This window comes from Micropterus dolomieu, linkage group LG20 (genome assembly GCF_021292245.1).
Source record: "Micropterus dolomieu isolate WLL.071019.BEF.003 ecotype Adirondacks linkage group LG20, ASM2129224v1, whole genome shotgun sequence".
NCBI lineage: Eukaryota > Metazoa > Chordata > Actinopteri > Centrarchiformes > Centrarchidae > Micropterus > Micropterus dolomieu.
In genome coordinates, this window is record NC_060169.1 from 20,470,020 (window position 1) to 20,497,768 (window position 27,749).

The window sequence follows — 27,749 nt, forward strand, 5'->3', positions numbered from 1 at the left end:
GCTGTTGTTGGAGACACTTCAGGAGTTCACGATGTTGTTTGTAACAGCCTGCCGGTGTTTAGATCTGTTTGTTGTTTTGTCTATGCTGTTTCCGTTTATCCACGCGAACCGGATTATCACAGACAGACCGGACCACCAGAAGTCCACCACCACGACCGGTAAACACACTGAGCACGAGTTTAGTGTCCTCGAGGGAAACCTTTCTAAACTAGACCTTGAAGGCTAGTGGGCTTCATCAACCTGCGCACATTTTGACCGCAAAACAGAATTTAAACATTTTTTAAAAATCTAAATTAAGTTAGCCCATAGAAAGTCAATTTAATAGATTACAGTTTTATAACTGGAGGGTTTTAGTCTGTCTTGTGTTTGCGATCAGGTGGCATTGCTTTAGGCTGTAGACTCAAGTGGGCTTTCTTAGCTAAGTCCATCTGGCAATGCACCAACAGCCCAACTTTTCTGCCTCACTGCCTGCTGTGCTACAGACGTTTGGCATCCTCTTGAGAAATTACCATTTTTATGGTACTTTCCCAAAACACGTGAAGAAATAATTAAATCCATTTGCTGAGTCCATACTCTTTAACTTTTTGGTGAAATGTACTCAGATGTAGTTAAGTGACATTATGGAGTAAAATAAGTGAATTTGATGCTCAACTGATCAAAGTCATTATTACATTATTGTTTAACCTAAAAATATACAGGATATACACTAATAATAAATGGTTTACAACACTTTATAATGTAGTTATAAGGAAATGTAAGGACATTTTAGTTGTGTATTAATCTTGAGACATGTTTTATATAACTACATTGGTATATTGTCATTCATTATCTATTTATACCTGTATGTTTATAGTGCTTATTAGTGCTAATATATGGGGTTCCGTTTTTACTCACCAGGGTATTATTAATGGGGAATATAGTGATATAAGCCTAAATTATCTTGAGTTTGTAATAGCATGTGTGTTTTAGGGATGCTTGCTCCCTTGGTACATGACAAAAATATTGTTTTGGGTTTCATGTGACCCTTCAGTTGTTGAATTGTGAGTGAAACAGTGACAGACTGTATGAACCCATCCATGCTCTAACCTTACACACACACACACACACACACACACACACACACACACACACACACTCAAACATCCCGCCAAACACATTTGCATTCCGTTGCTATAGCAACGGCAGTAGAGGTATAGTAGCCTAATTGAGTGTTTTCTGTTTTCTTCCAGGGCTCGGGGTGAAGGAGCACTCACAGATTGTTGCCCAGCACAATAGGCTGCGCAGCCGGGTCAAACCCATGGCAGCTAACATGCAAAAAATGGTTTGTGGCATCTATTGTCTGTTTCTTCTGTGTGTGCTTGAATGGTATGAACGCTCTCATCTAAATGTGAGTTTAAGGCAGTTTAACATTCAACTACGGCAGGAACAGTAGCAGCATAGTCACACTCAAATTGCTTAACCAGGAAGGACACTTGAGATCATTTGCTTTGGTCCCTCTGGACTTTTACAGTTAAAAATATCACTAAACAAAAGCATGGATATAATATATTTTTTTTCATTGAGCTGTCTTCCTCTGAAGTGCTGATAGTCTCAACAGTGTGAAATAGTGGTGTGAGTGCACAATTCGTTCAGCTGCAGTGAGCTGAGTGATACTGAGGACAGTTCAAAATCAATAAGTTGTGTGTAGTCTTGAAATGACATCAATGAATCTTTTTTTTTTTTTTTTTACCAGAATAAGAATAAAACTAAGCAACATTTCTTAATACTAATAATCAAGACATAGAGTTAAAATACTGTACACAAAATGCCTATACAGTCACATACTGATAAAACAGTAAGATGGTCATGGTGGTGTTGCTGAATGTGCTGCAATTCTTAATATTAATTTTTAAATCAGGTTTTTCTTATCCCACTCTCTGCAAAACACTCCAGCTAAATCCTATTTTATCCTATTATATCTACAGCGCTTATCTGCACAACTGTCTTGCCTGCATGTGATTATGACCAAGAGGTAACGATGGATTATGAGACTCACAATGTACTAGATATCCTCTGGGCCTAATATGAGATTTGTGCCAGGGCAAACTGTCACTTTGTCATAGATTACATCCTCAAAGCCACCCGCACAGACTGAGCCCCTTTCTTCGACTGCTCTTCAGCCTCCGAGAACTGTTCTCAACTGATAAGGCTGTAATGAGAAAAAGAGGATGTGGATAATCATTCTGCATTCACAACTCTGGTCTTACAGGTAATTTGCCTGAGAAAACCCTCAGAGGAAGATTTGCCGAGCTGAAGAGGCATATTAAAGAGCTTTACTGATAACGTTAAAAGGCTCAAAGCTTCAGCTGTGTTTGTGAATATCTGAATAAGGATTTTTTTTTTCTCACACAAGAACGAACCAGTAAGCATTGTGGTGAGATTGTGTTGAAGTGATTATAATATAGTCCTTTAGGCTTTGCTTTCAGGGTGAGAAAAAATACCAATATTTTAGAAATGAATGATGCTCCTCCCTTTCTTACCCAATGCCCTGTCTGTGGGATTTCTTTGCGCTCTTGAAGCTAAGAAGTATTATGAGGTCATACTGTCGCTCTCAAAGACATAAATTAAAGTTCAGTGTATACTTTTGACATGTAAACCTTGACCTCTGTTTGTAAGATTGCATCTCATTAAACTCATACATTTTAACACAGCTAGGGTGAAAAAAAACAGACATGCAGACCTTCACAGCAAAATTATTAATTATTAATTCAGCAGCAGTTGTTGGTGGTGCCACAAAGAAGGCAAAACATAGATGTTTCTTCGTGAGACATCAAAATCCCTCAGCTGATAGAACATGACATCCTTTAAAATGAAATCTCTTAAATGAAATATTGCCCAGTGACCTTGTACCCCTCTGGTGGCATCAAAGTGTGAGCCGGTGACTTCGGCTTGCCGACATCAGAGAGCAGAGTGAACAATGAACTCAAGGGAGCTCAGCTTTTCTACACCACACATCAGTGTCACACCTTTGATGTCTATCTTCCATACTCTGTCTAACCATAGAGAAAAGTTGTTGGACATTAGACAATAGATTATTTGGAGGTTCCACCTTTAATAGTGCACAGACTGTAAAATGTGAAATACAAACAGGATTCCCTGAATTTTTCTGGACTACAGGAAAGTCACTTAAGCTAAGACAACAGCTACAGACATTCAAGTGTTGCTTCTTTAACCGGAATGAGAGTCTACTTTCTAATTAGGCAAAAAAGTAATCACATGAAAGTAATGTTTTACAAAGTAATGCACCCAACAAAAACCTCTGATAAAGTAATTTTTCACAACTTAAAAAGCCCCAATAAAGAGTGTCGTATTAGTATGTGCTGCCCAAGATAGTTTAAAACTGACCAGTCCTCCGAAGAGGTATAATAAATTAAAGATGTGGTAATTCAAAAACGATAATCATTCCGCTTCAGTTCACTCAACTTCACTCATTTGTTTCATTTCATTCATGCATTATATTTTTTCTATAACATCTCATGCGGAGCTTGAATCTGTAACTCCCCACATGTCATTGCCTTTCCTAATAGTGAAAGAACCTGAAGTGATGATTGTACTACAGCAAATATCGCAGAGTGACAGTGGAATGTTTACGTGAAAACCAGTTGTTCATTTAAAATCTTGGAAAACGTTCTGCTTAGTGAAGGTATTTATACCAGTGTGGCACACAATGAGTGTCGGTCTGTCCCTGCCATGCAACAGGCAGGGCGTCTCCCTCTGTGACTGGCTCTGACCCTTGAAAAGGATTAAGTGGGTACAAAAAAATCACTCATGTACTACTAGGAATGACCTTCATGCCAAAGAGTTTCTCTTTCATCCAGTTTTCATCAGTACCCACAAAGTACAATATGACCTTTATTTGAGGTTTAAGGTGGAGCTCCAAGTCCATCAGACCCCTTTAATATATTTTGATGATTAAATAAGTTGATGATGAATATTTCCTGTTGGTAATTATTGATATAATTGAAAATTAATTATTCAGTTTACTAAATAATAAATTGTTCATTATTCATGTTAAATTAAAAGACTTTAGAATTCCTTCATATGTATCTCTGGGTTGTCTGTAAGATGTCTCGAAAGGTTTTGTGAGCTTCTGACAGACATGCAGCAGCTGACTGATGACCTGTGACAAGGTCGCCTGCCAACTCCATCCATCCATCGTCAACCGCTTATCCTGCATACAGGGTTGCGGGGGGCTGGAGCCAATCCCAGCTGACAACGGGCGAAAGGCGGGGTACACCCTGGACAGGTCACCAGTGCATTGCAGGGCCGCCTGCCAACTTCAAATATTAATAGTCAAATCTGACAGAACAGTACATAGTAAATATAATCTGAGGGTTTGTTATATATTTTGTCAACTGTGGGGGAAGAGTTGAAAAGCTTTATTGTTTTTTATATAGATCTGCTTTAAAATCATATAAAACAATTCAATCAAAAGACAGATACAGTCCTGTGAAGCTTCTTCTGACTGCAGTCACTGTGTAATGTAATGTAATGTAAAAATGTGTAATGATACTATTAAATGTTATTGTCTTTATAGGAGTGGAATGAGACGTTGGCCTTACTTGCAAAAGAGAGGGCAGCATCGTGTGAGAGAGACCCCTACCCTGAGCACTCCTCATCTTTCATTCACATTGGCTGGAACACACATCTTTCTGCTTATGGTGTCACCTCATTTTCTGACGTCATTCACTCTTGGTTTGAGGAATGGAAAGATTTTCTCTACTTAAGTGGGCAATGTAGAGAGAATGCCACATGTCAACACTATACGCAGGTATTAACAAGCAGAACTGTACCTACATTTATGTGGAGTTGTACTTTTACACCTCATAGTAACTGTGTTTTTCTTTTAAATGTGCTGATGTGTCTCAACTGTCTGTTGTTGTGTAGTTGGTGTGGGCCACTTCCAGTCACGTTGGCTGTGCCAGCCAGCTGTGTCTGAGAGAGGGAGACCTCTGGGAGAGATTTGTCTGTGCATATTACCCTGGGTAACATTTACACTCATTTACATTTTGTCTCATTGTGTGCCTCTTAGTATATGTGTTCTGCATTATATATTTGTGTTGCTGCAGGGGTAACTGGGAGGTGAATGGTTGGCTTGTGATGCCCTACAAGAAAGGGGTGTACTGCTCTCTCTGCACCTCTTCCATGTCTGGCTGCTTTAGACTGTGGGACCATGTAGGTGGATTATGTGGTAAGACAGTAAAAAAAATCAAATAAAAATAGATATATAGATAGATAGATAAATATAGATTAAACACAAAACCTTGAAACAGACACGCATGCATAGTATTTTAGACAGATTAAAATAAAATAAAAACTACTATTATCTACCATCAATGTCATATTTAGTGATAACTAGCATTGCAAATTAAGTCCAAATAACAAAGACATACACATGATTTAGTTCTGCTTATGAAATCTTTTGTTCACTGTTTCTACCAGCTGATTTCTATGCAGGTTTGTTATTCATCATCAAGTGTTTTGAGTGTTCCACACTATCCTGCTTATATCATTCGACTAGAAATTACAGTTCTTCTGCAATGATGTTGACAGCTGATTTGGGTATAAATGATCAAATGTGCAATTTCCAGATGTTCATTTTGGCAACGTGCACGTTTATTAGTGTTTTTTCTCTCAGAGATTCCAAGGAATCCGTGTCGTATGAGCTGTGGCCAGCACGGCCATCTTAACATCTCATCCTGCAAGTGCAAGTGTGACCCTGGCTTCACCGGACGCCTCTGTCAGGGTACCAGTTGTTAACATCAAGTGTAGTAGTATCAAGATAGTATACATATTGGTATCATAAAATTGGTCTGTTCTCTATATCTTAGTATTTTATATTTATTAGTATATTCAAAGTAGAGAGACATATTTCACAGTATTGTAAGTGTCTGTTTTTCAGTGCGGTGCAGGGTGCAGTGTGTACACGGTCGTTTCAAAGAAGAAGAATGCTCTTGCTTGTGTGATGTTGGCTATGGTGGTGCTGAGTGTGCTGGTAAGTGCAGTGTTCTTTAGTATATGTCTCTTTGTGTTTTCATACACCTCAGCAATTTGCACTCAGAGACACAGATTGGCTTAAAATTCAAAAGCATGCACATACTGAGAAAATTCATCTAGTTGCTGCTACACTATTTATCTTGAGGGATGCAGAGTCTGGTAACATGATGAAAAGGCGGTGAAAACATGGTGAAAGCACCAACCATGTTTACATGTTAAATCAAGACCATTAGTGGTTATGTAATGTACCGTATATATCAAGTAGAAGTGGCACAGTTCAATTACTCAGTGTGAATTGTCTCTATGTATTTCTGTGCATTCATGTTTTCTGGCTAAATAGGCAACACAATCACTTCAAGCTGATTTAGGTTTCTGCAAATTTTACACGTACGTTTTCACATTTACAACCTATAGCGTTAAAATTTTACACTATTTCTAAGTTTGTTCTTTGAAGATGAGCCATGATGGATGGTCAGCATCATTATTGTTCTTTTCAATGTATTTTGGCGGCTTATGTTTCAACAGAGAAAGTGCAGTTTCCCTTCCACCGCTGTGATGTGATGATAGATGGTAACTGCTTCATGGTGTCTTCGGAAGCTGATACCTACTATGGAGCCAAGAGTCAATGTAAGGTGAGAGACAGGTGTGTGTGTTGCCTACTGAGAGAGTGAGATGAGTTCTACAGCAGTGGTTCTCCGACTTTTTCTGTCACGCCCCCCTAAATAGCCTTGCTTGCGTCAGACACATTCATGCAACTTTAGGTCTGCTCAACATCCATGCCCCCCCCCCCCCTCCACCAGTTTGAGAATCACTACTCTACAGCTATAGCACATCATACAAATCAACATATAGAGGCTTTAATTCTGCTTTCAGTGTAGCCTTTTCTTTTGTTTAAATCACCAGGAACGAGGCGGCACTCTAGCTCACATCCACAATCAGAAGGTTCAGGACATCCTGGCATTTTATCTCAGTCAACTGGAGACAAATAACGAGGTCACCAACGTTGACTTTGAGACAAGAAACTTCTGGATTGGTACATTTATTTTGGTCATCCTAATAAATGTTAAAATGTCATAATGTTTTCCAACACCGGACAGCACCAGATTAGCTGGCAGACTGTGCTGTCATTTGGACCAGATGTACTGCCAGGTGGGGGTTGTGGAGATCAGCTTCATGGATAATACTGCAATGTTTTTTGCTCCACAGGTTTGACATATAAGCCTCTGAAAGATTCATTTCGCTGGGACACAGGAGAGATGCCCCGATTCAGCAGCTTTGCCTTTGGGCAACCTGACAACCAAGGGTAAGAGACACATTTACTTACAGACATTAACGACTGCAGAGTATATAATATAATAAACAGAGACACCTGAGTACAATAGAGCTAAACAAACAGACAGACACGTGAATAACAGATCACTTGAAAGGTAGAAAATTACTTTTTTGGTGGGCGCTTCAGGCTTTTAAAAAAATCTGCAGATGTGTATGCCTGTGGATCTACAATATGTATGACTGAAAGATTATACCAAGAGATTACTATAGTTCGGTCTTTCATTTGTTTTCATCTCTGAAATAAAATCCAGCTTTTAAATAGAATTTTAAATGACATTATTCACCAAGGTTATCTCAAATAAATGACATTTTATCTATGGACTAACCAGGAGAAGCCCAGGCGAAGTGAAGTTGGCTGACTTGCAACCTTCACCCTGACCACTAGATGTCTCTCTCTTTCTGTGTCTCCCTTTCTCCATTTCTCTGATCTGTTTGTCTGTCTATCTAAATAAAAACATCTATTACATCTTGAAGCAATAATTAGTTCTATAATAAACTATAAATTACTTATACATTCAGTAATTATTACTTTGAATCATGGAGTCATTTATAATACAGAAATACTATGATTTCTAAATCTGAGATTGAATTCTATTTGAACTGAAATATGTTCTTGTTTGCTTTGTGACTTACTGTAGTAAGAATTGCAGCGTCCTCTGCTTCATACAGCTTCATTTGAAATTCAAAACAAAACTGGTCTGAAAAAGACCCTTCAACTTTACAGTAAACCTTTCCAATCTGTAGCTGATAAAGCCTGAGATTACAGAGTCACTTACTCCTTCTCTTTCTCTGTCTAGTTTTGGAAACTGCGTGGAGCTGCAGGCATCAAGTGGCTTTAACTGGAACGACCAGCGCTGTAAAACACAAAACCGATACATTTGCTTGCATGGTAAGGCTCCTTCTGGGAAAGGGTGGACATAAGGATATAGGATTTCAGATGGTTAAGACTTGCCATTGTTGACATACTTCGGGCATCAATCTAGCTGACCGATATTATTGCTTTTTCTCTTGCCACTGAAAACTATACACATTTGGCGACAAGATTGGCTGAACTTCTTCAACTGCAGCAGCATGTCCACAGATGACATGCAAGGGACACTGGTTTGTCCATATTTCCCCCAAACTTGGCCATGGCATGCTACTGTCTGTCCAGCTCCAGCTGTTTCAATGCAAAAAAACACCAGGCTCGGGACTTCATGGTGTCTCTGTAAAACTGTGTTGATAGAATCATTAGAAATTCAGGTTATGTGGGTTTGGCATCTTTTGACAAAAAAGTAGCCGACCTCCATTTTCTTTGCCTGAGTGTGTTTGGTGGTGCTGGTGGTGGTGACTGGCCATTCTGTGAAAGTGTCTCCCAGATGGTACAGGGAAAGGGTGCCTGCCACCAGTGCACAAGTGTTCTGGAAGGTGACTGACTTTTATGCGACCAGATTCACATCCATCCTTGTGTTATAGTAATGTCACTGCATCAAGTGTCAGCCTTTTCCCTATTAAATGTGACTCCTGCAACTTTTTTACATTTATGTTAGACCATTTTGACTACCAAAAATACAGTCTTGATATACCATTAAATTCTCAAGATAATATACCTACAACTGCTAACAATTTTTTTATTTAACCCCCAGCATGACAATCCGACAAATGAATGCAATCTAATGTTCCCTCAAAATTTAGTTCTGGTTTGGTCCACCAAATCCTTATTTTTAAATAATACTGTTTGAGCATTTTTACATTTAGCTGACGCTTTTGTCCAAATCAACTTACTATTGCTAAGTATGTCAGAGGTTGCCTGAGGTTAAGTGTCTTGCTCAGGGACATATTGGTGGATGAGTCACAGTGGGGAATTGAACCCAGGTCTCTCACACCAAAGGCATGTGTCTTATCCACACCTTCCCGTTTTTATTAGAGATACCAATAGGCTATAGAGAATACCAGGGATCTGATATGTGGGTGTTTACTGGTTTAATGGTTTTTTTACGATTATGAGAGCAATGATATGCCATAAAGTAAATGTGAAGGCCAGAAAACTAATACAGTGAACTAAAAGTGGCTCAAATCAGCGAGCTTAAATTACATTTACATTTAATCATTAAGCTGATGCATTTATCCAAAGCGACTTACAATTGCTATATACACTTACCGGCCACTTTATTAGGTACACCTGTTAAATTGCTTGTTAACACAAATAGCTAATCAGCTAATCACATGGCAGCAACTCAATGCATTTAGGCATGTAGATATGGTCAAGACAACTTGCTGAAGTTCAAACCGGCATCAGAATGGGGAAGAAAGGGGATGGTTGTTGGTGCTAGACGGGCTGGTCTGAGTATTGCAGAAACTGCTGATTTACTGGGATTTTCACGCACAACCATCTTTAGGGTTTACAGAGAATGGTCCAAAAAAAGAGAAAATATCCAGTGAGCGGCAGTTGTTTGGACAAAAACGCCTTGTTGGATTTCAGAGGAGAATAGGCAGACTGGTTCAAGATAACAGAAAGGCAACAGTAACTCAAATAACCACTCATTATAACCAAGGTATGTAGAATACCATCTCTGAACCCACAACACACATCGAATCTTGAAGCAGATGGCCTACAACAGCAGAAGACCACACCAGGTGCACATTACGCACGCTGTGATGTCAGTGCCACTGTTAAAGGGACAGTTACATATTTCCTCCAGCTCAAGATAGTAAACATCTGTACCACAGGAAGCTGGATTCCAACAACTGAATTCCGGAGCCTTCACCTCGCATCAGTGTTTACAGCAACAGCACCAGCAGCTTACATTATACAACAGCCAGTCCCAATAGGGGCTCCCGGCACCAAGATGCCATCACCTCCAGTCATACACCTCTAGGAACCACAGCAGTGATTTCAGCAACCATCTCCAGCCGGGGCACCGAGATGCTAGTGCCCCCAGCCGCCCACCCTCAACCAACCACAGTAACAGACAGCAATTACACCAAGCAACCCCAGCAGCTGCCTGCAGTAGGGGTTTGGCACTGAGATGCCAGCCCCCCCGCCACACCCTACCACTAACCTCAGCAGAGGGCATCAGTAGGGACTTCGGGCACCGAGATGCCTAACATCGAGCTCTTAGTTGTTCCGATCTCAGTCGTTTTGAGCTAACATCGAGCTCTCAGTCGTTCCGATCTCGGTTGTTTCGAGCTAAAATCGAGCTCACAGTCGTTCGAGGTAAACATCCGGCTCTCAGCTGTTCGAGCTAACATCTGGTTCACGATCATTCGAGCTCTCAGTCGTTTCACGCTATCATCCAACTCTCAGTTGTTTCGCGCTTTTGCCCGGCTCTCAGTCGTTTCGCACTATCGTCCGGCTCTCAGTTGCTTCGCGCTATCGTCCAGCTCTGACGTCTCGAGCTCACAGTCGTCTCTAACTAACATGTGGCTAACAGTCATCTCAAGCTATATCAGGCTAACAGTCGTCTCGAGCTCACAGTTGCTCCAAGCTCTGTTGTTTCGAACTAACATTCGGCTCACAATCATTTCGTGCCATCATCCGGCAAACAGTCATTCGAGCTCACAGTCAGCTCTAACTGACATTCAGTTAACAGCCATTTCGAGCTCAGTCATTTTGAGCCTAAAGCATTTCCTAGGTAAGGCGTTCCGAGTTGTCTTTACCTAAATCGGTATAATCATTTCAAGCAAACAGTAGTCGTCTTCAAGGTAAGTCGTTTCGAGAAAACGTCGAGCTAACAGTTGCCTCAAGCGAAAGCTAACACTCCTTCAACCCAACCGTTAAACCAAAATAGTTTTGAGCCAACAGTCGTTTCAGCTAACATCTGGCTCACAGTCGTTTCTAGCTAACATTAGGGCTAACAGTTGTTTCGACCCAACATCTGGTGTACGGCCACTTCGAGCTAACATCCGGCTCACAGTCATTTTGAGCTAACAGTCGTTTCAAGAGAACATCGAGCTAACAGTCGTTTACAGCGAACAGTCATTTTAAACCAAGTTACCTTTAGATAAAGTCACTACGAGCTCAGCTGCTTCGATCCTACTTCAAGTCAGTCGTTTCGTGTTAAAGTAGTTTCGCATTACAGCTTTTGCATTAAAGTTGCTTCAAGCTATCAGCCGCTTGAGCTCCCAGTCACTTCGACCTCTCAGTCACTTCAAGCTCACATCAGTTGTCTTTTACCAAAGTCACTCACGTCGCATTAAGCCGTTTCGCGCTAAAGTCGCTTCATGCTAAAGTCTCTTTGAACGCTCAGTTGCTTCGAGCTCACGTCGAGCATAGTCATTTCGAGTGAACATCAAACTAACAGCTTTTCGAGCTATCACCGAGCCAACAGTCATTTCATTCAATCCAAAATCATTCGAGCGAACAGTCTTTCAAGCTAATAAGTGTTTCAAACTAAGCATTCGAGCTAAGTCATTTAGAGCTAAAGCCATTTCGAGCTTATTGTTAATTGTCTCGAATGAGCAGTCTCTTCAACTAACAGAGCCTGCGGGCCTGCTTACACCCATCTCCAATGACCCTGAACCCTTGCAAGACCCTTGTGAACCATTGCAAATCTGGGATCCCAGAGTACAACACGCCAGATCGTCTCCGAGTCGGTTCCAATGACCTCTCGATTCCCAGTGCCACCGCCACTCCCGCCAAGCACTCTCTCGTCATGCTTTTCTCCCATCCATTACCCTGGTCACTCCTTCAATATCAGAGCTACCCTTTCAGCCTCCGACGTCATTCTCGAGCATCTGATACATGTCATGCGCTGCTGATCCTCCCAAACGTACCATCGTCACACTCATTCAGACCTCAGATCAGCCAAAGCTCTCACGTAAACAGAAGCTTTTGGGGGTCCGTCGTGCCCGGGTACTACAGCGGATTTCCCTATTGTAGGCCTCTTAGTACCAACTGACCATCGTTTAAACATGATAGCCTACCTGAGTATTGTTGCTGACCATGTCCATCCCTTTATGATCACAGTGTACCCATCTTCTGATGGCTACTTCCAGCAGGATAACGCACCATGTCACAAAGCTCAGATCATCTCAAAATGGTTTCTTGAACATGCCAGTGAGTTCACTGTACTCCACTGGCCTCCACAGTCACCAGATCTCAATCCATCGGAGCACCTTTGGGATGTTGTGGAATGGGAGACTCGCATCATGGATTTGCAGCCTACAAATCTGCAGCAACTGCATGATGCTCTCATGTCAATATGGACCAAAGTCTCTGAGGAATGTTTCCAACACTTTGTTGAAATATGCCCCAAAGAATTAAGTCAGTTCTAAAGGCAAAAGGTGGTCCAACCTGGTACTAGCAAGATCTACCTCATAAAGTAGCCAGTGAGTGTATGTCAGAGGTTGCACGCCTCTGGAGCAACTAAGAGTCTTGCTCAGGGACGCATTGATGGATGTGTCACAGTGGGTCTCTCACACCAAAGACATGTGTCTTAGCCACTGCACCATTGCCACCCCACAGACTCTTTGTTTTATGTAAAAAATAGTATTATCGCAGCTCTGTCACTGATAATCCAGCAGGGTAGTAGTAAATAAAGGCCAGCTTTGCGCGCTCCCTTCAAAACGGAGGGGCGGATGGGGGGCGCAAAACAGTCCCTTAGCAGCCCTATGAAATTCTTGTTACAGTTACATATATACAACTATATAAATTAAACTATAGTGTATCAGTGTATTATAATCCTTATGTGCTTCAAAAACATTAAGGAGCCTATGAAATTCATGATATTATCTATATACAAATAAATTAATTCAAGTATAGCGTATTATAGTCCTTAAGCCTGATAGACTTTAAAGCAGATAGTACAGAGAGTCTTGCTTTCTTGGAGATGAGTTGTTATTTGTGTGAGTTGAAGTGTTTTCTGGGGTGGACATATGTTGTTTTCTGGGGTTTATCTTTTCACATCGCCTGCATTTGGGGCCACAGCTGTGAGATCACATGTCTAGTTCTACAAAACACCTTAAACATTATTGGTTATTTTCATTATTATTCATTAGTATTCATTAATACTGTAACAATTCTGCTTTAACAGAACAGCTGAGAATCAACCATAAGAGTTGTAAGCAGGAATTTGATAGTATTTTTGTCCAGTTACCAGCCTCATAAAACTCAACCGTCCTTTCAATCACGGTTTCAATAGTGAACTGCCATAGGATTGACAGATACTGATTAAAAAATATTATATTCTAAGCAGAAACATTTAAGAAAACGTAAATTACAAAGTATATTTTGTATTTCATACAAATAGAAGGTTTTTCAGTAATTTCTATCAAAAGCAAAGCATCAAGGGATGTCTGAGGGACGGCCTTTAAAGCTGATAGGCTAAGGTCCTCAAATTCCGCTGGAAGCCATGAGAAACTTACTCACTCTTGTGTTTTGCTGGCAACATCTTGATTATTAGCTAGTAAACAAGATACTTCAGATGTGATACGTAAAAAACAAATGTTTCAAATGCATGAGTGGTTATTTTTCGTTCACATTCCTCCCGAGTAGTGACGTCACTGATCGAAGGGGGACACTCACACACACACACACACACACACACACACACACAAGACGGGATGATCCCGGTACTAATTTGGATTCGCCCGTTTGAAAAGAGAGTAATCCAATGCTCTATATCTGTGTTTAAACGTGTATTTAGGTTACACAAACAATCCACCCACTTAACAACGATAGCGGATTGACATGAAGGTGCGAACGCGGTTGTATATTAGCCGCTGTCTAACTCAGCATAGACCCTGATGTCAGACTAAACAGGTATTGTAGGATAAAACTGAAAGTAGAGCGTAGATGCTTTATCTTTATCATTGTGGGATACAGTAGTACCTGATAACAACAGCGCATCACATAGACTAAATGTTACGAGGAGCAAACGGTATAGTAAGTGATGGGATGGATTTATGCGTGAGAACGCAAAACAGATATGGCTCACAAGATGTTTACAAATGGACACACATAGCCCACGCAAGACGGGATTCCCCCGTTTGAAAAGAGAGTAAACCAAATGCATTACATCTGTGTTTAAACGTGTATTTAGGTTACACAAACAATCCACTCACTTAACAACGATGGTGATGAGTTAAAAGAAGTAGCCCGTGACTTGTTGTAAACAACAATGAAATAGACTAGTGTTATTTTTCGTTCTTGTTTTAAACTCCACCTGTATGGCAGCAGGGGACTGTAAAGACCTGTGGGTGATGCAGAACAGGGGTCTCAATTATAAAAACGTCCCCAGAAACCTGCAAATGCACCCTTGTAAGCTTGTTCCCTTTTTAAATCACAATCAACTTGAAATGTGGTCTATGCGAGGAAGCACCATATCCGATCCCTTCAAACGCTTACAACTGTCTATAAATGGTTAGTGGAATTAATATTAATATGTACTGACTGTGGGAAGAAAAGGAGGCAAACTCTGACAGTGGAGCTACACAACGAGATTTAACTCAGTGGTTAAACTGTCATATAACACAAAAACAGATGGCTCTCACAAGATGTTTACAAAATAATAATTGTGTAATTATTTAGCGTTCTTGTTTTAAACTGATTATGCATGAGAACACCAAAACACAAGGCTGTCAACCTGTTGAAAGCAGGCGCCTGTTGGCTTGCGCTGAAAGAGCGAATCTTGAATGTAGAAAACCTAACATCCGTCTGATCAACGTAATATCAGATATTTATCTTACGAGGAGCAAACGGTAGCCTATAGTTTGTGAGAGGGACGGATTTATGCATGAGAACACAAAACAGATGTCTCTCACATGATGTTTGCAAATGCGTGCGCGAGTGTTTATTTATCGTTCTTGTTTTAAAACTATCAGTAACAAATATTTCAAATGCATGCGCTTTTGCACCATAGGAAAAGAGGCTCCGTGGCTCTCCTTCCTTTATAACCGATCTGCAAGAACGGGGCACTCCTCCTGCGTAGTGACGTCACTGACCGAAGGGGGACACACATACGCAAGACGGGATGACCCGGTTGAAAAGAGAGTAAACCAAATGCATTCCACCTGTATTTAAGCATGTATTTAGGTTGAGCAAAACAGTCCACTCACAACGATGGCGATGAGTTAAAAGAAATAGTTTGTGTAGTGTCATTTTCCATGACAAACACCGCATCACATCCATACCATTTTCCGGTTTTATACTGCAACACAGAGCGTCGGACATTGTGGGATTTAAGCTGAGATAGATATCACCCTATCTACTATTCTAACAATAGGAGACAATTTAAGTATCTGAGAAATAAAAAGGCTTTCGAACTAAAAAATAAAACATTAGCTGCAAGACTTCATGTCGTGTACACGATACGCAGAGTTTTTCCTGATCTGAGAACTTTACCATACCATGGCTGTTAGGGAGACTGATGGTTTTGATTTTAGACTACAACATCCTTTTAGTCTAATTGTGTCAGGTCCTTCAAACAGTGGTAAAACATATTTTGTGAAAATGTTGATTGAAAATGCCGATAAGCTCATTTCAAAACAGATTGAAAATGCTTGATGATTGATTTTAAAGCTAAGACACCTGATGATTTCAGACTCAGAACCGACTTGCTTTCAGACCTGCCTGTTGTGTATGTGCCTAAGAGAAAGTAAATAAACATGTCTGATTGCATTAAAAGAAACCTGTCTTTACTGCAAACTATGCACGGAGCATCTCCATCTCAGAGAGTGAATATTATTAAATCTGCATCACCAGACCTTTTGGTAGCGTCATGCGAAATAGCTTACAATGTTTTAAAAGGTAAAATTCCTTTAAATAAGACACAGTATCAAAAATTTAAAAAGAAGAAGGCGGGGATTAGACTGCTTGCCAATAAAAAGGTTTGCGCTTCAAAGAAAAAGAAGACGTTGCTTAAACAGTCTGATAAAATGTCCTCCTCAAAAAACATATCTGCATGGACTGAATGTGGGGAGTTTGTGTTTAACGGTAATGTTATTAAAGGGTCTCATGTGTATGATTTGATAAGAGGAGTGACTGCTTCTCACAACATGTCTGACAGCCAGAGACCTACAGGTTGGGATGAATATCTGAAATCGTTGGCTATATTGAATTTACCTTTATCAGTTGTACCAAATCAACAGGTCAAAAGAAAAATTGACGAGATTAAGAGAAAGGCTTTTGGAGAATCTTCTCCTCTTATTACTGGACCGCCATCTACACCTCTTGTTACCAGAGGACATCAATTAGCAAACAATGAAACAAGTCCATTTGTATCTCCTAAAATGCGAATGAGTAATTGGATAACTTTTTAATTGTATATCGTTATCAGTTTTAAATAAATACATAGAGACATAACTATAATTTCAAAGTGTTTTTATTTATAATAACAAAAAACACTGTCGTACATGTTTCAATCTATAAATCATTTTGATGATGAATGGCACACAACTTCTAATATTATTATACACACTTAAAAGAATCTGATACTTGGACACACTGGTTACATTCTGCATAATTATCTTGACCACATACAACCGAGGGTCGTATTATTTTCACAAATTTGCACACCCTAAAATCATTGCATGACAGTTTATTACTATATTTAGTCATTACATTGCCATAAGATAATCCTCTATCCATATGGTAAAGAAAAAACACACAATGCTGACCGCACACTACAGAACCCACATCTTGCACTTGTCTAACAGAATGTTTCGTGGACTTACAATTACTGTTGAGAAAGACAGAAAAGGATTCAGGAAAATGTGAGTATACCGGAGAGTTCCCAAAACTGTCAAAGAATGATCCCACACCCTGCTTGTCAATATAGATAGTGACCCAGTGTTGTCCTCCCAGGTGGGAGGGGTCTGTGTTTACCACCAACAGGGCAGGTCTCTTTTTAATAACTGATTTAGGAAGCTGGTAACTAGCAAATATTCCAAGAAAGACGCCTTGCTTCACTACCTTATCAAGTACTTTTGACAGTTCTATTGTATTCATACTATTGTTTGTTAAAGTTAGAAAAAGTCAATGAGAACCTGTCTTCCTGATGATATCTCAACTATAGAATCATATGTGCCGTAAACAACCATATTTATTGTGCGTTGAAGCGGATTTCTAAAACGAGCCTCTAATCTAACGCTACCGTTTTTAATGAGCGACATATGGTCTCCGCATCCTTCATCAGGGCTCAGGTTAAAAGAGAAGAGACTATATCCATTACAAAACTCATCGCGGGTTATGGCCATAGCGTTGTAGATACTTTCCAGTTGCTGAGTACAATTGATGGTACTCCCTGATGGCATTCCCTCTGGTAAAGTTGGGTTGAAAGGGTTTTGAAGGATATTGCTGGCCGTCAGCGTATAAACATAAAAACTCTATATCATAATGGTTAAATGTAAATGGATTACGCGCATAACTACCTGTAAATGCCTCATGATCTACAAATCCTACTACAATAAATTTAGGTATTTGCCCCAAGAATACATTTTCTTGATTACAAACACAAGTGCCCGTTGGGACGCTAAAATTTTTAAGACACACTTTGTCTATGGGATATTTAACGTTGCCATGCGTTAAGATATCTTTAAAGGACGCTGTAACGCATTTACCACTCTTATTTTTTAAACAACGCACCCATGCGTATTTTGAAAACAAATCTATACACGTTAATAAATAGCGTACCCCATCATTTTCAGTAGAATTAGCGGACATGTCGACTAGATCTATCTGGAATTGCCAATCTATTGAATTCACTAAAACCTTGTTTCTCTTAAAATGCACTGGAGCCGTCTTGTGTAGAGTACAGGCATCTTGCTTCATGAGCCATTTTTCTACGTCTGAATCTGCGTACCGAACCCCTGTAGTGTCAAATATGGCCTTTTTAAGTTTTTGCTTGCCTCCGTAACCCCCTGCATTTTCAGTCGCATAGTATATATTCCTCATCACCTCCTCCATGATCTTTGTTACAAAGACTGACGCTTCAACGTCTGTGTTCAAGTATTTTATTTCCAGCGACATACGCAACATATCCGTCAGCAATGATTATAAGTATACACATTTCAGAAAATCAGTACAAGCACCTATGTTTTTACAAACCAAAGATTCAGTTAAGCAATACATCACATCAGCAACATCAAATACACACAAATCAATGCTAAAAGTACAAAAACAAAACACATGACCCGTATGAAAATCATTATCGTTCACAGGAAAAACATTTGCTATATCGAGTAGAGTAGATTTCACATCTGCATATTTATCCGCTGTCATTCGCACCATGGTACGCCATCCAGAGGTCATTCGTCTAACACATTCTGTCTGTTTGTCAAATCTAGAACAACATAGTGTCCTATCTGTGTCACATATTGCATTGTTAACAGCTTCACACAACAGTGTTCTCATCTTATACACGATGTATCTCTTTTTGACATGGTTTAGTAGACTAGACACATTCCCCATTGTTTTTAGTGTTGTTCCCTTCCAGATGTCCAGAGATTCCTTGACTACTGTGCTCACACTGTCCTCCACTCTAACTACCCGTTTAAGCGAAGCAATGAGAAAAGGGTTCCTCAGCCATATCTGTAGAGCAGCTGCTGCAATTTCTCGAATACTGCATTCACACGTTGGCACCAACCCAAGACCGCGAAGTACATACTTTTGAGCATCAGTGAAATGTTTGTTAAAAAGCTTCTGCGTAATTTCTCTCTTATGTCCTTTAATATAAAAGAAGGGCAGCGTGTCAATGCATGTGTGAGGTTGTTTTCTGCACCATTCGTCTGTATATGCACAATACACACATGTTTGTATAGCTTTTTGTTGCAGTATATTGTATAAATAATAAGCTACGGTTACCTGTATAATACCGGTAGCAGTAGTGTTAGGAGATGTGTCTTTGTCGCAACAGTCCAGAGTGTCCAAACATGCACCCTTGGGCTTGGCCCTGCTCTTGTCCTCTTCTGCTTTTTCTTCAGGAACAAGAAATGTTAAATTTCTTTTCCCCAGATCTTTGCCATAGTCATCCACCCATGAGTTATCATCGTACCATAGTACTGGAAAATATTTAGGGCTGCTCGATGTCACCGTCAGCCCCGTCGTGGAGGTCTTTGAGGTTGTCTGCGGTGTTGTTTGTTGTTCATCTTGCTTCTCCTCAGGACCAAAAAGTTTTCTTTTGATCCCTACATAGCTAACATAAGGTTTATACCATCTGAATAATTTATCAATGTGTGAGAAGATTTCAAGGGTTCTATCCAATTCTCCCCACTGGACCACAAAGCCGGTGCTGAACCACGTCTCCCACTCTTTAGACGTGATGGGGTAGCCTTTTTGTTGCTCTAGAGTTCCCATCCTTGCCTTTTGAATGATAGAATCGTCCTTACACGATCTTAAAAAGATATAGGATTCTGGGTCGTAGGCTTCAAGGTCTGTTTCTACACGATAGAGCTCTCCTGGCACAGACCCGCACCATTGTGTGGTATAGACTCCTTTTGAAGCACTCATATCTTTACAGACTTTGTTTCTGAAGTAATTCCAGTCTTTGGCTGAAAAACTAATGTGCGGTGTGCTTTCACGAAGAAAAATTTCATCAAGCTCTCTTGTATAAAGATGAACTGTTCCGTGCTCATACAAGAATCCCGATATTCTAAAATCTTCCACCGCCCAATCAAACTGTGGCGCCCATGCCTTTCGGTTCAGAAAATCAGCCAATGTTGCTGGGGGTTCTTTCTGGGAGCCATACTCATTGCAACAGGATCTATAATTATACGTCGTTTTGGAGTCTTTACTCCTAATTGATTACCTGCGACGTCCATGATTGTGATGCTGCAAAGATGGCGCTGTTGTTCTGCACGAAAATAGCTCTTTCCGATACGGATTAGTCCCAAAAATCATTCAGTCACACTGTTCCATGCTCTTGCGGTCAGATGTAAGTCAAAAAAACTAGCCCCCGCTATATATATACAACCATTGCTAAAGCCAATCCCAAACAGCCGCTTTTAGAGGCTAACACCTGACATCCCATATACATATATTTTGGTGATCGACCCCCACCCCCACTAATAGAGGATGAGGCCGGACATGCCCTAATACACACCCCCATGTCTTTGTTGTTCAACCTTGCTATGACCCCAATCTTTTTTCTTTTTTTTTTTATTAATTAATTTAAATTAATTATTTTTTAATATAATTTTCAATCAATTTTTTGATTAATTATTTTTTGATTAATTAATTAATTATTTTTTATTAATCAAAAATGTATTCACGTGCACGACTGTTACGCGCACTATGCGCGTGCATGTGAACGTGCACACGCATAATGCATGCTTTGCTGGCCTTTATTTACTACTCAGGGTGAAGTGTAAAATGTTAAACCAGTGTGTCCATTAGAGGGATAGTCTGGGATTTATGAAATGTGGCTGTATGAGGAACTTATCCATAGTCAGTGTTTTACCTGCAGTAAATGGCATCAGCTTACCCAATTTGGGGAAAGAGAGTGTTGTACCAGCCCAAAAGTTAAGCAACATATTGCTGTGGACAGGGTCAGCAACAAAATGTATTGTAGCCACCCATAAGTAGGCCTACTGAAAAAATCTATATCAGTTCAAGTGTATGCTTTGTGATTAATATTTTAAGCACTTTACCTTGCTATCAGACAGGCACTTCCTGTGGAACTACATTTTCTCAACTGTAGAACTTCAGTATTCCTATGCATAAGCGCAACTTGGCTGTGCATGTATTTCACATAGCGTACACTTGAACTGATACAGATTTTTTTTTTTAGGTGGTAATACATTTAGCGGCTGACCCTGTCCATAGCAGTACGTTGCTTAGCTTCTGGGCCAGTACAACACTCTGCTTTTTAAAACGGTGAACACGCCAACCACCATTTACTGCAGGTAATAAAATGTCTATCGATAAGCCCCACTTCAGTAATCCCAACATATCGCTTTACATTTACATTTATCTGACGCTTTTATCCAAAGCGACTTACAATTGCTATTTAGAGGGTTAAGTGTCTTGCTCAGGGACACATTGGTGGATGTGTCACAGTGGGGGATTGAACCCAGGTCTCACACCAAAGGCATGTGTCTTATCCACTGCGCCATCACCACCCCGCTTTAATGATGAACACAATTTTGAAATCATTGCGTGATCCAGCCTAAACATTTAAACATGGTACTCAGTCTAAATCAATGGCACTCAGTGCTCGGCATCAACAGCCTTTGAACGATCAATATACGTCCACAAAAGCTTGCAATGTTTAGACACACACATACCACTTAACATTGATCATAAGGAATGCGATGGCAGATTTGTTTGTTTTGTTCACTTAATTGTGTCTTTGCAAGTGCTTGGTGTGTAATCTGGTATTGATCACTCATAGCTGAAAGAGTGATCTGCTATGAATGCTGTCAATGTTGTTAGGACAACATTTTTACAAACTGCTTTTTGGAGACCTCTTAACCCTTTTGTGGTGTTTGTATTTTTGTCAATCAGCCAATGTTTGTGGGTCTTTTGGACCCACAGCATTAATGGGGTTTTAAAGCCATAACAATTTATGTAAAAAAAAACATAACAGATTTTGACTAAATCTCATTTTCAAGCAATAAACAGCATATATGATTAATACCTCAAAACTTCGGTTAATAGTCCAGGATTTTATTTACTTCCTGAACGCACCCTGCCTCTATTTGGGACAGGCGTCTATATGGGACATACCTGTAATTCCGTTCCTGCAAATCTCTTGCTCAGCAAAGATGGGAAATAGGCTATCAAATTGTTTCAGCCAGTAGGTATATTACTTATATAAAAGTAAGCCTATCCGATAACATTAATTAGGAATCATTCATTTGATCTAGCTCTGAGAGACTAGGCCAACCTATAGCACAGAGAGAGAAAGACCGACCATATCCTTCTTGGGTCCACAGACATCATATCACTTTTTCTTGTTGCTACTGGCTGCAACCTAGAATGAAAGAACTAGTGCAGAAATTTTACGAATTGTTTTCAACTGAGCTGCCTTCTACTATTCATGAATGCAATCTAGTATGGGCCAAGGCAAAGAATTTAGATTCTGCTGCTGATTAGCTTAAATTTAGGCAACTGCTAAACAAGTGTACTTCGCTGCTCAGGAAGGTCATGTCGGAATTTTTTTTTTCAGTAACCACTGAAAACCTGAATGACCCTAGTAAGTTTTGGAAAGTCTGTTTCTGGCAATAGTGTCACATTCTACCTTTAGGCCATGTTTAAGTTTTGCACTCTGTGAGTTTTGGTCAGTTGATTATCTGTTGTTTTGGTGGTCTTGTCTGTTGTCCTGTGTCCAGTCTGTGTTTATGGTGAGCTCTGCCGTTTTGTTGTCTGTTATCTTGTCTCCCTTATCCACTCTGTGTTCTTGATTCTAAGATTTGGGTTTTGCATCTACATTTTAGATCTGTTCTGTTGAGTTTAATTCGCTGTGAGTTTACTTTTCTGGGTTATTATCTATCTAGTTATTATCTGTCAGCTAGTGTTTAGTGATGTTTTGGTATTTTCCTTATTTCCGTTCTGTTCCTAGTTGAGTGTTGTCCTGTTTCCTGGTTAGTTCTGTCTCTGTTCCCTACACCGGTCTGTGTAACAGCTGGTCCATGTTTTCTGTTGGAGGTTTGTTCCTTGTCTTGTGATCTCTGTTTAGCCTTGTTTATTTCATTGTTCATTCGCAGGTTCTGTTTAGCTCACCTTGTACCTGTCTGTCATATCTCTTAGGTTTAGTTCTGCATTTTGGTCCTGTGTCTTAGTTTATGTCTGTGTTTAGCATCCACTAACCTAGGTTATGTCTGTTACCCCAGTTATCACTCTGCCTGCCTGTCTCTCTGCCTGCCTCATTAACCTTGATCCCTGTCACCTGTGTTGCTTGTTAGTCCCTGTGTATATGCCTGGTGTTTCTGTTCAGTCTCTGTCTGGTCATTGTAGTGTGAATACACTCTGTTGTGTCGTGTGATGAGTGTTCTGCCTGATTTGGAGTTTCCTGAACTGTTTGGATTTTGCCTCCAACCTGTAAGCCATCCTGCTTTTGTGGATTAAAACCCCTGAACTTAATCTCTGCTCTGGTGTCTTGCATTTGGGCTCTCACCTCCTCTGCACTCACCCACTCAAATAGTCATATTAATGAAATGTGTATGACAAAACTGAAATGCTCACTTTTTTTAATGGGCACTATGTTTCATCTGGTCAGCTGTTCGATTCCACATCCTGGGCTTCTGATCAACCCTGTGTTGAGGAACCTGTGAGAGCTGGTCAGACTTACAGTTTTTCACCATTCATAGAGCAGAAAGTATATAAGGCTCTGAAATGAGAGATAGCCAGCAGGTCAAGATGTCTTGACCCCAGGTTTTTAAAATTGGCAATAGCCAAACCACTTGCGTATCTGTTAAATCTTACCCTGAAGTGTGATGAAATATCTGCAATATGGAAGTCTGCTTTTGTTCTACCGTTGTTTAAGGGGGGAGATCCCTCACTTTTAAACAAGGCCAATCTTGAAGCTGTCTCCCCTGGCTAAAATTCTTGGAACCCTTGTAAATGGACAGCAAATGCTGTTTTTACATACAAATTCTATTTTATTTATGTATCAATCAGGCTATAGGAAAATGCATAGTACACTTACAGCAGCTATGTAGGTTTTAAATGATATCTGCACTTGATAAAAAAACAACAGTGTTTCACTTTTTATTGATCTATCTATGGCTTTTGATCCAGTAGATCATACTATACTGAAACAGAGGCTGAGGGCATAGGTCTTTCTCAGCATGCTGTTTTATACTTTGCTAACTCTGTCAAATAGAACTTAGTGCACACAGTTTAATGGGCTAGAATCTGATATATTGCCTGTTCCAAATGGTGTCCCCCAGGGCTCTGTACTTGGCCCTCTTTTATTAACTATTTATAAAAATAATCCACAAATGTACAAAATGCCCAATGCCATTTTTATGCACACAACACTGTTATTTATTGCTGTGATTCCACATTAGCAAAAGCTTTTCACAATTTTCAAACTGCTTTCACATTTTATTTTAGGAATAAGGTTTTTTTTTTTTTTAAAGCCAGACGGAAACTTATTTCAGCAACTTTTCTGCCTATACTAGTTCATGGCGATAAATTATATATGAATGCCTCACTGTTTGTGATCTATTAGTATTGAGATTTATCTCAAACTGCAAAGCTCTTACACACCATTGCACTTTATATGCTGGGATTGGATGGCCTTTCCTGGCAACCCATAGACTCAGTCACTGGTATAATTTTATTTACAAGGCTTATTTGAGGCTGACTCCACTATAATTCTAGCTCTGTCGATTTATTAACACAATTGTTAAGTTGTTCTTGTTTTTTATATCTGTATTGTGGTATTGTATTCTTGCAACTTTTATATAACGACTTACTGCTGCCTATCTTGGCCAGGACACCAGCAAAGAGATCAATCTCATGAGACTTTCCTGTTTAAATAAAGGTTTAATAATACAAAATGTTACTTACCATACACAAACACATACATACATACAGTGGTGAAAGAAGTACTCCGATCTTTTACTTTACAAAGCAGCAATACCACAGTGTCAAAATACTCTTACAAGTAAAATGCATTAAACATTTTTACTAAAGTAGAAAATTATTAGCATCAAAATATAGGCTACATAAAAGTACTAAAATAGGAATATATTTAATAGAAGAAACAGTTATTATCAAAACATATTTATAATTTTTTTGATATAATTTATATTCATTGAATTTAATTGATCAAATTTAAACATAATTTTGTTTATTTAATTTTGATGTATTTAAATTCATTTATTTATTCTAAATGTGTTAATTTAGTTTAATTTAATTGATTTAATTTATTAAATTGATTGAATTATATATAAATTGAATTAGATTCATTCAGTTTGATTTAATAAATTTAAGTTTATTTGCTTGAAATATTTTATTTATTTTTAATTTTTTAATTTGATTTAATTTTAATTGATGTATTCAATTATTTTATTAATTTGATGTAATTTAATCAAATTAATAAAAATATTTATGTATTGTATCCAATTAAGATTTAATAAGATCAATTACATTAAATGATGGTTCCACTCTGGGCTCAGCTCTGTCTAGATGAGACAGTGAGATCTAAGATATTGAAGAATATCACAAGCTTAGAATTTCTTCTTTTGCAGCTGTAGCCAGTCACAAGGTAGTCTAAAATGTCTACCCCACCTTTTGTGGCATTGTAATCCATTATGATTTCTGATTTTTTGGAGCTCTTGGTCACAGATTCTCATATCTCTATGCAGCGCACTCATGGGTACCATATTTTTGCCTTTCTTTGGCATGTGGACACCAAGGATGTACTTTGGCTTTTTTCCCCCTTCTTTTTCCTACCTTTGTCAGCTTCCTCGGAGCTCCTGCCCCTGCAAGTAAAACAATTATTACATGTGATGTGCATCATTTCAAAGACAACCTACATACCTTGGAAAAGTTATTTATACTGCACATGAATAGCTTTTAGGCTATCGGTGCATGAAATATAACAGTTATATTGTGTGTGTGTGTGTGTGTACTTGCACACACTACAGAGAGTAAAGTGTGTGAGTTTCACGGTAAAAAACCTCATTATACACTTGTTCTTGAATGAACATTGAAAATGAGTCCTACAGACCTGAACACCACACCAGGGTTAAAGTCACACTCTGTAGTTTGTGTTAACTAGGACCAATAGATCAAAAGGGGACTTGAGGGTCAGATTATATCAGCGGTAGTTAAGCAAGTAGTGTAGAACATTAACAACCCTATCTAAACATATCTAAATAATAATCATTTTTGCACCCTTCCTCTCAAAATGAAAGTAGATTTTCATACATACAGTGAAATGCATAAATTCAGCTGATTAAAAGCATACAAAGGACTCCACCCCATTAGAGTAATTTCCTGCCTTCATTGCTGTGTGGTGTTAATTGGTAATAAAATGATAAGTGGATATCACACAGCCTGAGGCAGTTGTTAAGCTATGTTTCTCCAGAGTACTGTCTGTGTGCGTGTGTGTGTGTGTGTGTGTGTGTGTGCGCGCGTGTTTGTGTGTTTCCATATGCATGAAAAGGAGTCTACAGATTTAGTCTCTTATGTCGTGTTTTACATATTAACAGTTTCTTCACGTTTGACTAATCAAAGGAATCCTGGGGATTTATGACACAAACCACATTTTTCCTGCACACTTACTTGTTTTTCTTTTTTTTTTTTACAGCAGTTTTGTGCTCTACATGCTAACTTTCATACATATTTTCATTGTTCATGTTTTTATAACGTGTGTGTTTGTGTGTATTTCACAGCTGCAGAGCACATTGTCCGGTGGGAAGAAGGCAGGTGACCCGTCTCAAAGGGGTGAAACTATGTGTGCAGTACATGGTTGGGACAATGGTCACTGTTGTTGCTATATGCTTTGTCAATCATTGTACATGTACTGTATATACTGTTGGTCTAATGCAAATGTTTTAACATTAAATAGTTGTATGTTACGAGAAAATATATTATTTCATTCTTTCATTCAGTCAACCTTTTCTCTTATATCTCCTTCATCAGCCCTCATGTGACCTCAAACCTATTTGGTCTTAGAGGGTACTTCGGATATTTTTTTAAACCTGGACCTTATTTTTACATATTGTGGAGCCTAAATGACTAATACGTACAACTTTTTCGCCGTCATCTTCCTGCAACTCGGGGGGAGGGGGGGATACCAAGAGCCAAATCCAGCAAGAAAATTACCTCACTGTCATTGGACTGAGGGCAGACTGGAGACTAAATGGTATCTTGAGGTACAAAGTGGTATTTCGAGACAGGATGGGAAGAGACTAGCTGGTATACATGCTACCTTCCGTAGATTTCTCTGCAATACAATACATAGACGTCTTTGACATCATAACTGGAATTTTTTTTTCACATTCTGTTAGAAATTTTAGTTTTGATGTTTTAAATTAAAGTTGAGAAATATAACTCCTTCAACTGATTAACTTTCCAAAACTGCAAAAGTAGAATGAGTTTCAGAAACTGTGACTGAGCCGCCTTTTTTCCTCCTAAACCAGGTAATCATGAAAAACTTTGGAAGGAACATTCTATTTGCTGAAAGATTGATTCAGCACCTCGGACAGCGAACATTTCTGTTACAGTGTAATGCCTATAAAGATTACAACTAGAATTGTAATGGAAATGCCTCCAAAATTAAACTGTTGCTGCTCATGGCATTTAATATTTCAGACACAACTTAACACACACTTACCAATGACATTATGACACACACTTACCAATGATATTACTAATTTTATATTAATTTTTCATGCTCTTATCTTGTTTTTTTTTGTATTATTCTTTACACTTGTTAAAGCACTTTGTAACTTGTTTTTGAAAAGTGCTCTACAAATAAGGATTATTATTATTATTATATAATATT

The 27,749-nt window shown here is 39.2% G+C and overlaps 1 protein-coding gene across 2 annotated transcripts; it reads left to right on the plus strand.

The window, feature by feature from the left end:
* Positions 1 to 26,828, plus strand: LOC123959002 (C-type lectin domain family 18 member A-like). 2 transcript variants are annotated; one of them, XM_046032829.1, is made up of 12 exons: positions 1 to 158; positions 1,230 to 1,321; positions 4,577 to 4,810; positions 4,927 to 5,024; positions 5,109 to 5,230; positions 5,663 to 5,785; positions 5,942 to 6,034; positions 6,562 to 6,668; positions 6,940 to 7,069; positions 7,243 to 7,339; positions 8,166 to 8,257; positions 26,635 to 26,828. In XM_046032829.1, the coding sequence occupies exons 1-12, from the start codon at positions 32 to 34 to the stop codon at positions 26,670 to 26,672; spliced, it is 1,353 nt and encodes a 450-aa protein (XP_045888785.1). In that variant the 5' UTR covers positions 1 to 31; the 3' UTR covers positions 26,673 to 26,828. The 2 variants fall into 2 exon arrangements, with proteins under 2 accessions (XP_045888785.1, XP_045888786.1); XM_046032830.1 differs by having other exon boundaries at positions 5,678 to 5,785.
* The last annotated feature ends 921 nt before the right edge of the window (positions 26,829 to 27,749 follow it).

What these genes read in the sequence shown, in the direction of transcription:
- LOC123959002 (XM_046032829.1), top strand. Translation starts at nt 32, where the DNA reads ATGTTGTTTGTAACAGCCTGCCGGTGTTTAGATCTGTTTGTTGTTTTG. An exon ending in CAGCTAACATGCAAAAAATG is followed by an intron (nt 1,322 to 4,576) that starts GTTTGTGGCATC and finishes TTGTCTTTATAG; the next exon opens with GAGTGGAATGAGACGTTGGC. An exon ending in GACAAGAAACTTCTGGATTG is followed by an intron (nt 7,070 to 7,242) that starts GTACATTTATTT and finishes TTTGCTCCACAG; the next exon opens with GTTTGACATATAAGCCTCTG.